We start from the raw sequence: 15,889 nt of genomic DNA on the forward strand, positions 1-15,889 counted from the left end.
TGTCTCTGCTAAGGAAACAACAGTTAACTTGAGGTGGGTCAATTAAAATTACCCAACTTAAACAAGGAGAAAAATGGTGCAAATAGAGAAACAGAACACCTGAGAGCTATGAGACAATGCTAAGCACTATGACACACACATAGCTGGAATTCCAAAAGAAGACAGAAGGAACAAGGCAAAGAAATATTTCAAGAATTACCAGCTCAGAATTTCCCCAAATGAATGAAAGACACTATACCATAGATCTAAGAAACTTGCAGACTATAGATCTAAGAAATTCAGTACGAGACATACAAAACAAAACAAAGCCTAGGCATAATTTAGTTAATCATATTGCACCAACGTTATTTTCCTAGTTTTGATCATTTGTACCACGATTATGTAAAATTTGGCATTAGAAGCAGCTGGATGAAAGGTATACTGGAACTTTCTGTGCTATTTTTGCTTTTCTTCTATAATTCTAAAATTATTACAAAATAAAACGTCCTTAAGTGACTTTAGTGTTAGGAACTACATTGAGAATGTACGAGTGATGCCTAGGACAGAAGAAGAAAACTTTCTACAGAAATTACTCTCCACACTCACTTATTCTCAACTTCTTGCATTTGTGTTCTTCAGTTTGAATTTTAAATTGGCTTTGAGGTTTATCCGAGGAGCCCAGGTACTATTTATAGTATCACTTCTATAGAAGCTAGCCTCCAATCCAAACAATTTACAATGAAATTACAAGATGAGACAAATTTTTAAGGAGTACTGTATTTATCTGGGATTTTATGTAAACATTTTAATAACCATTTTTCTATTTATTTGAAGCACAGGAAAAAAAACTGGCACACTTTGGAAATTTAGTGGCACAAGGTACACTGCCATAACTTGAAGGACATTATAGAGTCAAAAAGAAAAAAAAAGGAAATAAAAAAGAAAAAAGGAAATAAAACAAAAAAAATTATCCTGTTTCCAACACTGCATAATTTTACCTGCCCAAACAGACCATTTACAAATATTAGGCCAATAAACTGCTAACATCCATAAAAAAGTAGCTTTCTTACTAAAATGCAAGAATTTAAAAGATTCATATCTAAACAAAAGACAAAAACAAACTGGAATGAAAGCCTAGATACCACATCTAAATTCGGGTTTCGTTTGGGCCTTTGTACTCTTCTCTCCCTCTACCATATCCTGCTGGAGTTCTAGACCCATTCCTCTAGGACCCTGTCCACCCACAGGCCCCGCAACTCTCTGTCCAAAGAGCTCAGTAGGCATGTCACTTCCCATCATGGGACCACTCATGGTTGCTGGTAGAACTCCAGGATTAGCTTCATAACCTATGCCACCATGACCACCTAGAGATGGAAATTTCTGGCCTCCTGAACCACAGGGATCTCCCATGTTCAACGCTCCTCTGCCACCTTTTCTCACGTCTCTTTCTCTTGGATCTACGTAGCCCATTCGGCTGTAACTTTCCTCTTTGGCACCTCATTTGTTCTTCCATCTCACGTGGATGAATCAACATCTCTTCCTCTCATCTACATCGTTCCTCCTCTTGCCTCAGTTGCATTTCTTTACATTTCTGTATTTCTTGATTGTGAAGTTATTCCATGTGTTTTAATTTTTTGTTTCATCTCATGAGATCTTGGAGCAAAAGTTTGCCTGATATTCATGATAGCCATTTTCCATTTCACTTTCCAATTTGTCTTTTGCATCCTTCATGTTTTTTTCAACTTGTTCCCTTTGCTGTTTTTCCATTTCATCCAAGGACTTCCATCTCTGAGAGTATTCATACTCAAATGTGCCATGCTGGGCAAAATGAGGCGGGGTTTCTCTCTCTTTTTGATGCACTGGATTCTTCTATGCAAGTTTTTCAGGAAGACCATCTTAATCGTCTAGTTCTTTCAGTGGTTCCACAATGACTGGGGAGGAGTTTCTGTCAGCAAGAAGACACCTTCACGGCATCATTTAAATGCCTTTCTTGCTGCTGGTTAAGAAGCAAATTCAAGGCTGGGCGTGGTGGCTCACGCCTGTAACCCGAGCACTTTGCCAGACTGAGGCAGGCAGATCACGAGGTCTGGAGATTGAGACCATCCTGGCTAAGATGGCGAAACCCCGTCTCTACTGATTACAAAAAATTAGCGGTTCGTGGTGGCACGTGCCTGTAGTCCCAGCTACTCAGGAGGCTGAGGCAAGAGAATAGCTTGAACTCAGGAGGCAAAGGTTGCAGTGAGCCGAGATCACGCCACTGCACTCCAGCCTGGGCAACACAGTGAAACTCTGTCTCAAAAAAATAAAAAATAAAAAAAAGAAGCAGCAAATTCAACAATGCCTTTCCCTGTAGAACTTCCACGATCATCCACAATTACAACAGCCCTTTCAATAGGACCACACTGGCTAAAGCCTTCTTCCAACAGTTCATTGGAAACATAAGGTGAAAGATTAGGAACAGAAAAGGCAGCAGCATGTGTGGCAAAGAGAACTCGAAGTTGTCTACCTCTGGTGGGTACATCATCAACTTCAACTTTGACAATTTCAGCCAAAGCTCTGGATTCAAGCTTAATAAACCCAGATTCTTTGCCTCTGTTGACAAAAACTTCTCCTGGTTCTCCCTATTTAGCAAATAGTCTTTTGAATTCGTCCTCTGTGATATCAGCAGGTAGATTCCCAACAAACGACAGACATCGCTGTGTACACGTTTTCTCTCCAGGCTTCCTCAAGACAGCCAAGTTTGCTGTAAACCCCTCCAACGCCTGAGATCATCTTCTCGAGTACCTGGTGGTGCTGGTGGCCCCCGCAGGGCTCCCCCGCGGCTTCGATGGGAGCCTTGGGGTGGCCACCAGGAGTGCTTAGGCCCAGACCACCACCTGGCTGTGGCCCGCCAGACATTTTGCCACCCTTGGGACCGCCCAGGCCTGGGCTCTGCTTAGGCCCCCCGACCCGGGGGCCTCCGGCCTGAGGAGGAGTGGTGGGGATCCGGCTGGGTGGCGGCGCCTAGTGGGCGGCTGAAGTGAGGTGACTGTGGGCAGCGGGGTCTGGCCTGGCCCAAACCCTGGTGGGGCCCCATAGTTTAGGGAGTGGTGGGCGGGGCCGAGCTGGAAACTAGTGGCTACTCGGGGAGCAGGGCGGGTTCCTGAGCAACCACACAGGCTTGGAAGAGTCCTGGGGCCGGCGCGCTGCTGCGGCTGTGGATACGGTGATAACTGCTGACGCGGTGGCTGCTGCTGTTGCTGCTGGTGTGGAGGCAGTGGCGGGATTGGAGGCGTGGGGCGGCTCTGCCCCGGCCGGGACCCATGGGGCCACGGTTCTGATGGAGGCCCCGGGCCGGGCGGCAGGAACGGAAATCATGGAGGCCGCCACGGCCGTGACTCCGGAGCCTATTCCAAGACACGCCTGTAGTCAAGGGGCGGTCGAGGCAGAAGCGAGGAAGACGCTCAGGAAATGAGGAGGCCACCTTGCTTTGTACAAAATGGCGGATGACACAGGCCTAAACTTTTCTCCCAAAAGGTTTTGAAAAAATTCAGATATACTGATTTATTTCACAGGAGTATGGGGGCCGATTGCTGAAGGAGACTTGGATACTGCGCTCAAGGAATGAACTGCCTAGAAAGGGCAGTAAGAGTCAGGAGACTAGGCTCTTCCACTGACCAGCAGCAGCAGGACCCTGAGGAGCTATATTTCTTGAAATCTTACTTAGCTCAGCTCAAACTTGGGATAATATGAAATGCAAAGGTTGCTGTGAAGGCCGTGCAATTATCGAACAGAAAAACTTACTTTTTACAACTACTGCTGATAGAAGTTATCAGTGAAGACTGGGTAAGTCTGAGTGAAGAGCTCTAAGACTAGATAGAGAAATGAGAAGTGCCTGCAAGCAGAATGTGCTATCTTGAGAAGAATGAGAGGGGACTCCCAGTTGGAAGCATCCAAAAAGACTTCACAGGAAAACAGAATATATAACATTGGACACACACAAGTTGGGAGCAGAGCTTTGTCCATGAAGGATTCTGCAGAGTAGGAATGTCAGGGCACGCACAAGAATAATCATTCAGCAGCAGGTGGAGAAGGTTAGGAAGGTGCAGTAGGAAATGAAGTTGAAAAAGTACATTAGGTCCATCCAGATCGTGGAGTCTTCCAAGACTGCCTACACTGTGGATTTATATAAAATCCAAACTTACATAAAGTATTATATTTTGGAGAATATCACAGAACTGTAAACCCTGTCTCTTTGCTTAAGGAACGGACAAGCAAGCCAACCCACTCTGTAACCTTAATCAACTGGGTGTTTTGAGTTCAGTATTTTCTCCTGACTCTTTCACATTTGCCCATCATGTTGTAATGACTCTGAAACAAGCACAGCGTTGTAAGAAACTTAAGATGAGGCAAAACAAACAAACAAACCAAAAAACTAAAAAATAAAATGGACGCAGTGTCTGAGGAGTTGAAATAATGCTTTTCCTGCTAAAGGCTCCTGGACATCACATGTTTGTCCCCTGATTAAGTTAATAAATTCGTCTTCAGCATCTTCTCCCTGTGCCTCTTTCTGCTGTTTCCTCCAAGACTGCATGCTTTTCCTTTTCTTCCCACCAAAACTTCTTCCCAAGAAAGTTGTATACAACTCACCAGTGTGGGACCTCTCCCCAAGGTGTTTGCACGTGCTGGTTGTGTTTTTACAGGATTTCCCTACATCATGCTGATACCAGAGAAGAGTGTATTTGTTCAGAGACCTTCAGAGCATAAGAGATGGCACAGTGGGGGCTGAGATCTAAGGCGGAGAGCAGAGACAGCTTTCCAGTCTTGGTCCTGTCACTGAGCAGGGGAACCACAGAAATGTTAGTTAACTGATTTGAACTTCCTATTACACATAGATAAAGTGGAGATAATGCGAGGGTCCACCTCACTGGTAGAAGAGGGGATTAAATCTGATAGTGCTAGTGAAATGTTGGAAATAAGGCTTGATACACAGACACAAGATCAGCTGCATCAACCTCAGCAATCCCCACTGACCGCCGGGATCTCCAGGATGCTGCAATTCCTTGGGCACCAGGTAACCACAGCAAACGGGAGGAGGCAAGGGGCTCTTTGGAACCCAGAAGCTGAGCTCACTGCCTCTCCTAGGAAGGAAGAACTTTTAAACTATAATGGCTCTCCAGATCTAGAGGATTCCACAGCACTCGTGAGGTACATTCCCCAGTGACTCTGGGTCCTGCTTGCTGGTCATGCTGATCTCATTCCAAACCCTACACCAGAATCCTATTCCTGAATCAGTCTACTTTCTGGCACCCTGCCCTCTGCTGCCCTTCTCACTGCCTCACCGGTAAAGCCCTTTCATCCTTCAAGACCAACACAGGTCCCGCCTCCCCCAACATCTTCCCTGACCAGGTAGTGAGCATCCGGCCACCAATTCTGAAGCTCCCTGCGCCAAGGGTCAATTTCCTCCACTGAATCCTGGATCATTCTGTGAAAGGAAAATAAATCCTCGGGCCCCCAAATCACTAAGCTAAAGAGAAAAGTAAAGCTGTGAACTACTCAGGGCCAGCCTACCTCCCAATCTATTCAAAGTCACCCCTCTGCTCCCTGAGATAAATGCATATCCGATTGCCTACTTTGGAGAGGCTAATCAGAAACCCAAAAGAATACAACCATTTATCTCTTACATATGTAAGACCTGGAAGGCCCCTCCCCGCTTTGAGTCTTACCACCTTTGCTTTGAGTTGTCCTGTCTTTCCAGATCGAACTAATGTTCATCCTACATATGTTGATTGATGTCTCATGTCTCCCTAAAATGTATAAAACCAAACCGTGCCCTGACCACCTTGGGCGCATGTCATGAGAACCTCCTCAGGCTGTGTCAACGGGCGCACATCCACAACCGTGGCAAAATCAACTTTCTGAATTAACTGAGACCTGTCTCAGAACTGATGGTTCACAATTCAGAGTTCTGTCTCCTCCCTGAGGCAGGTTACCAGGTCTTTCAAGCATGAGACCTGGCTTTCTCCTCCTTTTCTAGCCCCAAACACGCATGTTGATTAAGCCTAGGTGAAAAACCACATCCACAACCGTAACTGAGGAAAAACTTGGATGCTGATTAAAAAAATTCCATCCTTTCCCAACAATGCCTCCTACCCAACACAGGTGAGATGGGAGAGGATGAGCAGCAGTGCCTGCCATACTAATGGGACTGCATCATTCATGTGCAGGTGGCTCTTTGCCTGCCCATCTGCCCTCCTAAGCCTGCACCAGCTTCAACTCACACAGAACACACGTCCTTCCAATTTGTGTACAACCCAGCCAGAACTCCTCTTTCCCCTAAGCCTTTCCTGACCACTCCAGATAAACTCAAGTTCCTTCATCTTTGACCTCCCATAACATCACAAATTGTCTCTCATAATATATTCTTAATAGGAAACATAAGCCAGGAAGAATAGTGATATCTCCATTAAACAAACAAAAAGGGCCGGATGCAGTGGCTCATGCCTGTAATCTCAATGCTTTGGGATGCCAAGGCGGGAGGATCACTCGAAGCCAGGAGCTCAAGACCAGCCTGGGAAATACTGTGAGACCCCATCACTATGAAGATGTTTAAAAAATTAGTTGGGCATGGTGGTGTACACCTGTAGCTCAGCTGCTCCAAAGGCCAAGGTGAGGGAATCACCTGAGCCCAGGAAATTGAGGCTGCAATGAGCAATGATTGTGCCACTGCACACCAGCCTGAGCAACAGAGTGAGACCCTGTCTCAAAAACAAACAAACAAAGCAGAATTAAAAACCCCCAAATCCTCTGACTCACCCATCTCTTCTAGGAAGCCTGTCCTATATTCTGGGCTTGGGTAGATGCCCCTTCATTATAGTCACAAAATCTCCAAGACATACCTCTATCATAGCATTTACCATATGGTGTCATAAGCGTCTGCATCTACCACCAGACTGCAAAATTCTTGAAATAAGGACTGGGCCTGATTCAGCTTTGTGTGTTTGGGGCCTAACACAGTTCTTGGAACATAGTGAGCACTCACATAATGTATGGTGAATAAGTGCAACCTTCCGGGCAAAAATAAATAAATAATAAAAACAAACAAATAATGAATGTTTTTTCCCTGGGAACTAAATTGTTTTGAATAGGGATAATACAGTTAACAGCAAAATCACCACAACGCAAGGCCAGATTTGCCAGTTTCTGCAGTTGCAACAAAATGCTCTGTGCACAGGCTCCATCTTCCCCAGTCCATGGTCAACAGAGCTGGTCCTCAGCAAAGGTATCAGGAATGTACTGTTAGACTCATAATTCCATATTCCTTTTCCTTGACCTCTTCCTTCTGTCCCCTCCACCTTGGAGGTAGGACCAGCTATACAGTTTACAGGGCCCAGTGCAAAATGAAAATGTGGGGCCCCTTAAACACAATTAACAATGTCAATTCTGAGACAGATGAACATTAATTCTAGCATGGGGCTCTTTGGGTTGCAGGATCCTGATGGGAGGCCTGGGAGCTGGATTCCTGGCAGTTGCTAGAAATCCAAGACTGGGCTACTCTTTTCTCACCATCACCACAAGGAGGGATTCATTCTACAAAGTACAGCCTCAAGCCATGTACATGCATTTAAGTCTCTTATCTCTAATTTTAGAATGAAAAGCATTTATCCTTCCTTATAGGGACTTAAAGCATCAGCAAACGCATGGAGATATTTGAGAGCAGTAAAAGGATAAAGGGGCCTGGTGAGAGAGGAACCTCATATCACACAGGCCTACTCCACAATGGAGAATAAACCACTGGGTTGTTCCAGAACACAGTGAAATGACAGTGAGGAGGACCCCGGTTCTGCCACCCCGGCTTCCCTGGGGATGCTGGCTCAGAGTTCCCATGCCTAACTCAGACCCTGATGTCCTTTTACTGTCCTGCCTGTGAGTCTCCTCCCACTATACCGCAAATGCAAGTGAGACCCACCACTATGGAGAATCCCCACTTTTCCTTATTTCTGCACCAAGATGTCCAGATACCTCTCGAATGTCCAGAATGCACCTGGAAGGCTGTCTTATGATATGCACTGCGAGTCACAAAGTTGCTATCACTGAAATGGCACACTGACATAAGGACCCACTTCCTGTCTGCTAACATCCCCAGCACATTGCTCACCAAGCACGCAGGACCTGAAATTCTATTTGACTCATCCAGAGAAGCTTTAGCCAAGTGGTCACAGAGCGTTCCTTAGAGACTACTTAGTGATACACCACAACAAGTGAAGTAAAAACTCACTATCCCCGTGAGGTGTTTGTTGTAGAGTATCAGGAGGTTGGCATTGACTGTACAGCCTGCTAATAAGTGTTTATAGCTATCTGTCTGTGTCTTTGCTTTAAAACATATCTCAGGGTGCCCTCTTAGTCCATTGTGTGCTGCTACAACAAACAACCTGAGGCTAGGTTATTTACAAAGAACAGAAATTTATTTTCTCACAGTTACGGAGGCCGGGAAGTCCAAGATCAAGGCACAGGCAGGCTCAGTTGTCTGGTAAGGGCTGTAACCTCCAGAGGAGAGGAATGAAGTGTCCTCCCAGGATAAAAAGGCATAAGGGCAGAGGCTGGGCGCAATGGCTCACACCTGTAATCCCAGCACTTTGGGAGGCTGAGACAGGCTGATCACTTGAGATCAGGAGTTTGAGATCAGCCTGGCCCACATGGTGAAAGCCCATCTCTACTAAAAATACAAAAATTAGCCAGGCAAAATGGTGTGAGCCTGTAGTCCCACCTGCTCAGGAGACTGAGGCAGGAGAATCCCCTGAACCCGGGAGATGGAGGTTGCAGTGATCTGAGATTGAATCAACCTGGGCCACAGAGTGAGACTCCGTCTCAAAAAAAAAAAAAAAAAAAAAAAAAAAAAAAAAAAAGAGTAAGGGCAAGCTACCAAATGCTACATAGAACCTCTTTTACTCTTTTACATAGGCCTTAATTCCTTATATATATGAGAGAGGAGCCCTCATGGCCTAATAATCATCTTTTAAAGGCCCCAATACTTAATGCTATCACATTGGCAACATCTGAATTTTGGAGGGGACACATTCAAAGCATAGCACCCCCAAAGCCTTCACTTTCGTGTGGAACACAGCTTAGGTTCCATCTCATCTCATAATCAATCCTTTTGCATCTAGCCCACTCTCACCACACTACTAACCCTGCAGAGGCTGGAGGAGGATGAGCCACACAGGCTGGTGACAGAAGAGCAAACCCATGGAGATGGTAGACACAAATGCCTCACTTAAGAGTCACATTATCAGATGTTTGGATTGTGAAAGAGCGTTTGGAAAGCTAATTCGTTTGACGGGATGATGTCAAACTTAGGTTCAAGGGATCTATTTAAAAACAGGAAATCAGAGCCAAAATATGTGCCACTTAGATCTCAGGATTAGTTTGTATATCCTATACTGAAGGAATAACTAAACCACAAACAGAAAAAGGGATTTTCTGTGTACTTGAGATAAACAGTGGAGCACAGGAATTGATCCCATCTCTACTCTCACTTCTCTACCCAGATGGTTGTAAAAAATTAGTGCGCTTATGTAAGAATCCAACACAAAAATCAGTGCCAATGGAACATCTGGGGAAAGGGAAAAAAGAGACAAAAATCACTTCCTCTGTGTTTTGAGGATAGATAATAATGAAATAAATATAGATAAATTAGACATCTGTGTGTTATTTTTCCCTCTGTAAGCTTCACAGAACTGTAGAAAGTGGCCACAGAGAGACCAGACCTTATAAGTAACGTATCTGATTCCTTCCTTTTATAGAGGAGGATACCAAAGGGAAGGTGGCTTGTCCTGCCTGGATCACCCAGCAGGCTGGATGGCAGAGTATCTCTGAGAGATGGTGGTTTGGCAAAGCTATGGAGAAAAGCTTTGTATTTTGCAGGCAAGAGAGACCAGAACGCTGGGCTGGGTAGGGCCACAGAGGACATATATGTTAAGTCTCTTGTTGACAGATTAGGAAACTGAGTCTCAAGGAGCTTAAGGGTCTTGGTCAAAATCATAGCTTCCCAAGCTTGCGTCATCATACCATTTCTATCACAATTAGCCTTAAGTTTTATATAACTAGGATCGTCTGCAAGCATGCCTTGGACTTTTCTTGTTATTTTTAAATACAAAGAATCCCCATCTTTGTCATACTACTTCAGGGTTCAGCAAATTTGTTCTTCGTTTGGAACTCTCAAAGTGTGGAGAACTCCTGTTTCTAACCAAGTTTTCCCATGAACTTTTGAGAAATCGCTTCAACTTTGGATTACTGAAACCCAAAACCTCAAATCACTCTAAGGTTAGGAACCCAAAGAAGTTATTTTAAAGATAAATTTCACCCTTATAAAGTCCTGTCACTTGCTGTAGCTCATTACAGAAGACAAATCTCAAACAAGACCTTTCCATTCCCTTCTTTCTCCTTAACTAGGTATGGATCAAAGAACTGTGAACCAGGATTGAAAAGGTCCCCAAATGTAATTCAGTCCGATCACCTCTCTGAAGTTGGATCATCATTTATAACCTCCTGGCCAAATGGTCACCCAGTTGATGATAGAATTCTTGTAGTGCCAGGAATCCCACTTTGTTCTGAAACATCACTATTCTCAAAGCTACTCCTTATACTGCATTTAATTCTATCACCCCTGCAGCTTCCTCTGACCTGTAGAATCTTTCACAAGGCCCTGCTTCCTGTGACTATAAAAGATTGCCTCCACAATCTTGTGTTATTGATAACATTTTTCAAAATGAAATAAACTCCTTATGATAGTGCAATCTCTATAAATATATTGCAAGTGTTTGCTTTTATTTACTCATCAGACAAAAACAGTTGACTAGACTTTCACCAAATGTGGAAGATACATATGGATTGATCTGCCTTGAAAAAGCTGAGAGCTGCCCATGAAATCAACATTGAGTAACTATGATGTCACTGTCTCTAAAAGAAGGTCAGCCAAGCCTCAGAGCAAATATACTCAGGGGCAAGAGGCTGGCGTCACTGCTGATTGAGAAAGATAGGCCTTATGTTTTAAACTACTGTGCATAGAATAGCAGATAGATTTCAAATACGAATGCAGATTGAACATCACAAGGTCACACATTCCAAATTGCAGACGCTGATTTGCAATCAAGTTCTTTTGAAATTGCTCTGTATAGGGGCAGTTCTATGTAGCACACCCCAGGGAGAGTGACAACCAGGATTTATTTTTAATGATGTTTAATGATTTTCCCTGGGGGTTGGCTAGTAAACTAATACATGTGGAAATGCTTTATAAACTGTAAAGTACTATAAAATGTGATGTTGCACCATCATCATTCTATTTTGAACCCTTACTGTGTGCTTACCATGTGGTCATACTGTCAAATGTCCTGAACATTCTAGACACTTTTACTGTTTCATATAAATGAGATGTGTTTTGTTTTTTTTTTTTTTTATCTCACACCAAAGACGATCTTGTAAAAGATTTCTTTACCTGGCTCTAGGCAAATAAAAACTGATGATACGCTAAAATTGCAACAATTTATGGTTCACATATCAGGTCTAAAAAAGCATAAAAGAAGAAAGTATCCAAAGAACACAGGCAGAAACAGCAGCAGGAGGGTTTTTGATTGGAAGAAAGAGTCAGTTTTGCCTGTAGGCCCGTGAGACAGTGGTTGTATAACCAAAGTAGGGAGTAGGGTTAGGTGGACACAGCTATATTTCTGGGTAAGGAGTAGGGTTAGGTGGACACAGCTGTATTTCTGGGCAAGATGAATTATATTCTATTCAGAAATGGGGAAAGACTAGATGCCCTTGAATCTACTTCTTTTCCCAAATTATTAGTTGATTTTTGAACTAGTAACAATAGATAAGAAGACATCAACTTTCAAGAAACTGGACAAGGCTGTCTTCTAAAATTAGACACAAACACAAATTAACACTAGGCTGTCCTACACCCGTGTAAAAAAGATGAGCCATCATCTCACTAGTTTCCATGTGTTTTGACAATCTGTACATAGATACAACGTAGAGGTTAAGGAGACAGACTCTGAAGTTAAGACTTCCAGGGTTCAAATCCTGGTTCTGTCACTTGTTAGCTGAGCAACTTTAGGTATTTAATTAATTAAACTACACCTCCGTCTCCTCATTCCTTAATGGGGTCGTTACAAGGGAAAAGAATAAATGTGGTTGGCACAGGCCGGGCGCGGTGGCGCAAACTTGTAATCCCAGCACTTTGGGAGGCTGAGACGGGCGGAACACGAGGTCAGGAGATCAAGACCATCCTGGCTAACACGGTGAAACCCCGTCTCTACTAAAAAATACAAAAAACTAGCCGGGCGTGGTGGCGGGCGCCTGTAGTCCCAGCTACTAGGGAGGCTGAGGTAGGAGAATGGCGTGAACCCAGGAGGCAGAGCTTGCAGTGAGCTGAGATCCGGCCACTGCACTCCAGCCCGGGCAAGACAGCGAGACTCCGTCTCAAAAACAAAACAAAACAAAACAAAAAAACAAAAAACAAAAAAAGTGTGGCTGGCACAATGTCCGTGCAATAACATGTGCTTGTTATTATTCTGTTCATGGGTTTGCTAACCAAGTCCAGTTACTAGAAGTGCCTGTGAGAAGGGCTAAAATAAAAATGCCGTCATATTTTATTTGGGTTTCAAAGTTTTATGTTTATCTATTTTAAAAATGAAAGCAAGAAGTTCTACCTTCTTCTGCCAAGGAACAATGAAACTGTCCACTCAATGACTGTGGTTTCCATGAGAAAGTAAGTGGAAACAGATGTTTCTGAAAAATATAAAGCCATGCCGTACCTTTTGGTATCACACACATAAAACTTTCCACCAGCCATCCCAGAGCCAGCTGCCAGCCTCCTGCAGCTGGAACCTGCCTGGGTGCCAGGACTCCCCAATTCGTTTTCTTCTCCTTTCCCCCCAGTTCACAAAATGCTAACCTTCTATGAAATCAGAGGCTGTGTAAGGACGGTGGTTGGGGCTGTTCTCTGCAGGATTGTTCAGGGTCTCCAAGGCCGATTCAATGGCTTCCACCAACTCATCCCGCTTGTCCTTCCTCACGGGCTTCTCCTCGGGGTGGCGGGTAAGGCCAGTCTCCAGCTGGTACACCTTCTGTAGAGTAAAGCTATCAAAAGGCACTGCTGCATACTCCGTGGCCAGTTTGACACCAGCGTGCACCTCTGCCTTGTCCACCTGTGAGTGCAGGAAGGCCAGGAGGTCGGCCTGGGTTTTCTCTGGGGGGCTCCTGTCCGGCCCCAGGCCAGCAGCATCACTGGCTTGGTACTGCCCATTCCTGAGCTGCTCACTCCTCTCCTGCAGCTCCTCCTTGAGCTGCGCGATCTGCCGCTTCAGGCTGCTTACGTAGTTGCGGTGCTGCTCCTCCCACTCCTGCAGGATGGCCTGGTACCCCTCCTTCCCCGTGGGGCTGTTGGCCCTGGGCAGTGCCAGCTGCTCGTCGTCACCTTTTGGGGTGCAGGCCAACATGTACAGGACAGAGATGGCACAGCAGAGGAGCACCAGCAAAACCACCACCCGGGAAATCCACGCAAGCAGCCCCCGGCGAACCATCATCATTCAGGAATCAGCCATGCGTCCAGAACCGGTGGCATCCCTGGAAGCCAAGGTCCCCACAGAAGGGCTTCCTGGGGCTAGACCACAGGAAGCATGCTTTTGGGGCCCCCGGAGCTGCTTGCATCCATTTCCTTCTAGAATGAGTTCTGCCTCTTGGAATTAACCACCACACAGAGCAGCTTCTCTACTTTTAAAGGATGATCTTCCAGGCAGAAGCAATGACTTAAGTGAAATCTCCAAGTTTTCACCTTCATTCCCATCATAGCCTTCCTGATGTGCAGCCAACAGCAAGAGGGGACCTGGGAAGAAACACAAATGACAGCAACACTTACTCAAGACAACGACTCCATCATGCTCCCTATGGCAATCAATATCCAACAGATCTCCTGTGAGAGTTATGGAAAATGCCTATGATAGATGATTAAGTATTGTTAAATGTGTATAAATCAGAACACAAATGCACATCTGCAATGTAATGCAAATAAGCAACAAAGGACACAGAAAAAGATTGAAAGGAGAATGGCAAAATGTGAACAATAATTCTCTCCAGATGGAAAGATTACGAGTCATCTTTCTGCTTCCATTTTTCTGTATCTTGTAATTTCTGCCTAGTGGCACACGTTCTGATGGTTAAAGGGAGAAAAGCAAAAATGTTAATGACATTGGAGTTGCCGGCAGGGGACTACTTGGCCAGAGCCTGTGCTGTGTTTGTTTGGCCCCTCCAAGTCTTATGCTGAAATGTGACCCCCAGTGTTGGGAAGTGGGGCCTGGTGGGAGGTGCCTGGATCATGGGGGTGGATCCCTCAGGCATGGCTTGGTGCCATTCTTGCTGGAGTGAGTTGGCACTCTTAGCTCCCATGAGAACCTGTTGAAAAGAGCCTGGCACTTTGTCTCTCTCTATCCCCACTCCCTCGTGCTCCCACCATATAATGCCTGCTGCCTGTCACCTTCCACCGTGAGTGGAAGCAGCCTGAGGCTCTCATCAGAAGCAGATGCTGGCGCCATGCTTCCTGTACAGCCTGCAGAACTGCAAGCCAGATAAACCTCTTTTCTTTGTAAGTTACATAGCTTCAGGTATTCCTTTAGAGCGGCAAGAACGAACTAAGCCTTCCAGCAGGTGTGGATGCAGCCAAGTGAGCCCACATGCATTCACCTTTGTGCACTCACTCAGAGCAGGCCTGAAAGGGGATCAACATGGTTCCAAGATTTCTGCTGAGGAACTGGGGAAGCATCCAGAGGTTCAAATATACAAATAATAAATGTAGACGGTAACACATCCAGAAGGGATCAGGAGACAGTGGTTCCAGCTAACTCTTCGATTCTGCTTGCAGACAAGAGGAGATGAATTTATCATAGAAGAGATGAGGTTGGGAGAAGAAGAGAGATCAGAATCAGAAATACTGTCCTTTTGGGACCCAAATCCCAGTTATATCTCTGCTCCAGTGTCTGTGAGGAATTCTGTGTCCTGATCCTTCATAAGAAATACTCAGACAGGTCCCAGGACCTTTCACACACTCTGCACCTCAACTTTCAATCTCGATAAATGAGAAGCCAGTCTGACTGCCTTCTTCATTTCCCCCTGGGGTCACCCTTCCTCGTCCTCCACTCATCATGGACATTTCCACAGCACACTCCTTTTCAGATGTGCTCCTTCCTTAATCCCTTTTCCTTGTCTTCCTCTACCCATCTTAGCCAGAAAAACAAACAAACAAAAAAAGAATGATTAATGGAAAATAGACTGAATAGAACTTCTTGTCTAGGGACATTTTAATGAAACCTTCCTAGATGCATCTTTCTTTCTTTTCTTTTTTTTTTTTTTTTTTTTTTTTTTTGTTGAGACAGAGTCTCGCTCTTTTGTCAGGCTGGAATGTAGTCGTGTGATCTTGGCTCACTGCAACCTCTGCCTCCCGGGTTCAAGCAATTCCCCTGCCTGAGCCTCCTGAGTAGCAGGGACTACAGGCACACATCACCATGCCCAGCTAATGTTTTTGTATTTTAGTAGAGATGGGGTTTCACCATGTTGGCCAGGATGGTCTCCATCTCCTAACCTCGTGATCTGCCCACCTTGGCCTCCCAAAGTGCTGGGATTACAGGTGTGAGCCGCCGTGCCCGGCCCTCCTAGATGCATCTTTCTACATCACTTCACTCACAAACATGCTCCCTGAGGGTATCATGCTTTTGCCATTTCACAAAAACTTGTCACTTTAAGTAATCCTCGTAACTAAATTATTCTTTATACAGTCTTCATCCAGCTCAGAAAGCCAGATTCCGGGCCAAAAATCATCTCATTTACTGGTAGCCTATCCTATTTACCAATGAGAAGAAGAGCCCAGCCCAGTCAATTAGCA

The 15,889-nt window shown here is 45.0% G+C and overlaps 1 protein-coding gene and 2 pseudogenes across 2 annotated transcripts in view; all 3 read right to left on the bottom strand.

The window, feature by feature from the left end:
* CSGALNACT1 (chondroitin sulfate N-acetylgalactosaminyltransferase 1) overlaps positions 1 to 13,840 on the bottom strand; it is a 103,136-nt gene extending 89,296 nt beyond the window's left edge. The window contains exon 1 of one of the 2 annotated variants that reach the window (XR_013396825.1): positions 12,911 to 13,840. Coding sequence is in view for 1 of the 2 variants with exons in the window: in NM_001261473.1 (NP_001248402.1) it covers positions 12,911 to 13,544 (634 nt within the window). In the remaining variant the exon portion in view is untranslated. 2 annotated transcript variants of the gene reach the window in all.
* LOC144330719 (splicing factor, proline- and glutamine-rich pseudogene) lies at positions 981 to 1,958 on the bottom strand (annotated as a pseudogene).
* LOC144330644 (splicing factor, proline- and glutamine-rich pseudogene) lies at positions 2,148 to 6,900 on the bottom strand (annotated as a pseudogene).
* Positions 13,841 to 15,889: the final 2,049 nt, after the last annotated feature.

The sequence above is a fragment of the Macaca mulatta genome, chromosome 8 (genome assembly GCF_049350105.2).
Source record: "Macaca mulatta isolate MMU2019108-1 chromosome 8, T2T-MMU8v2.0, whole genome shotgun sequence".
NCBI classification, from domain to species: domain Eukaryota; kingdom Metazoa; phylum Chordata; class Mammalia; order Primates; family Cercopithecidae; genus Macaca; species Macaca mulatta.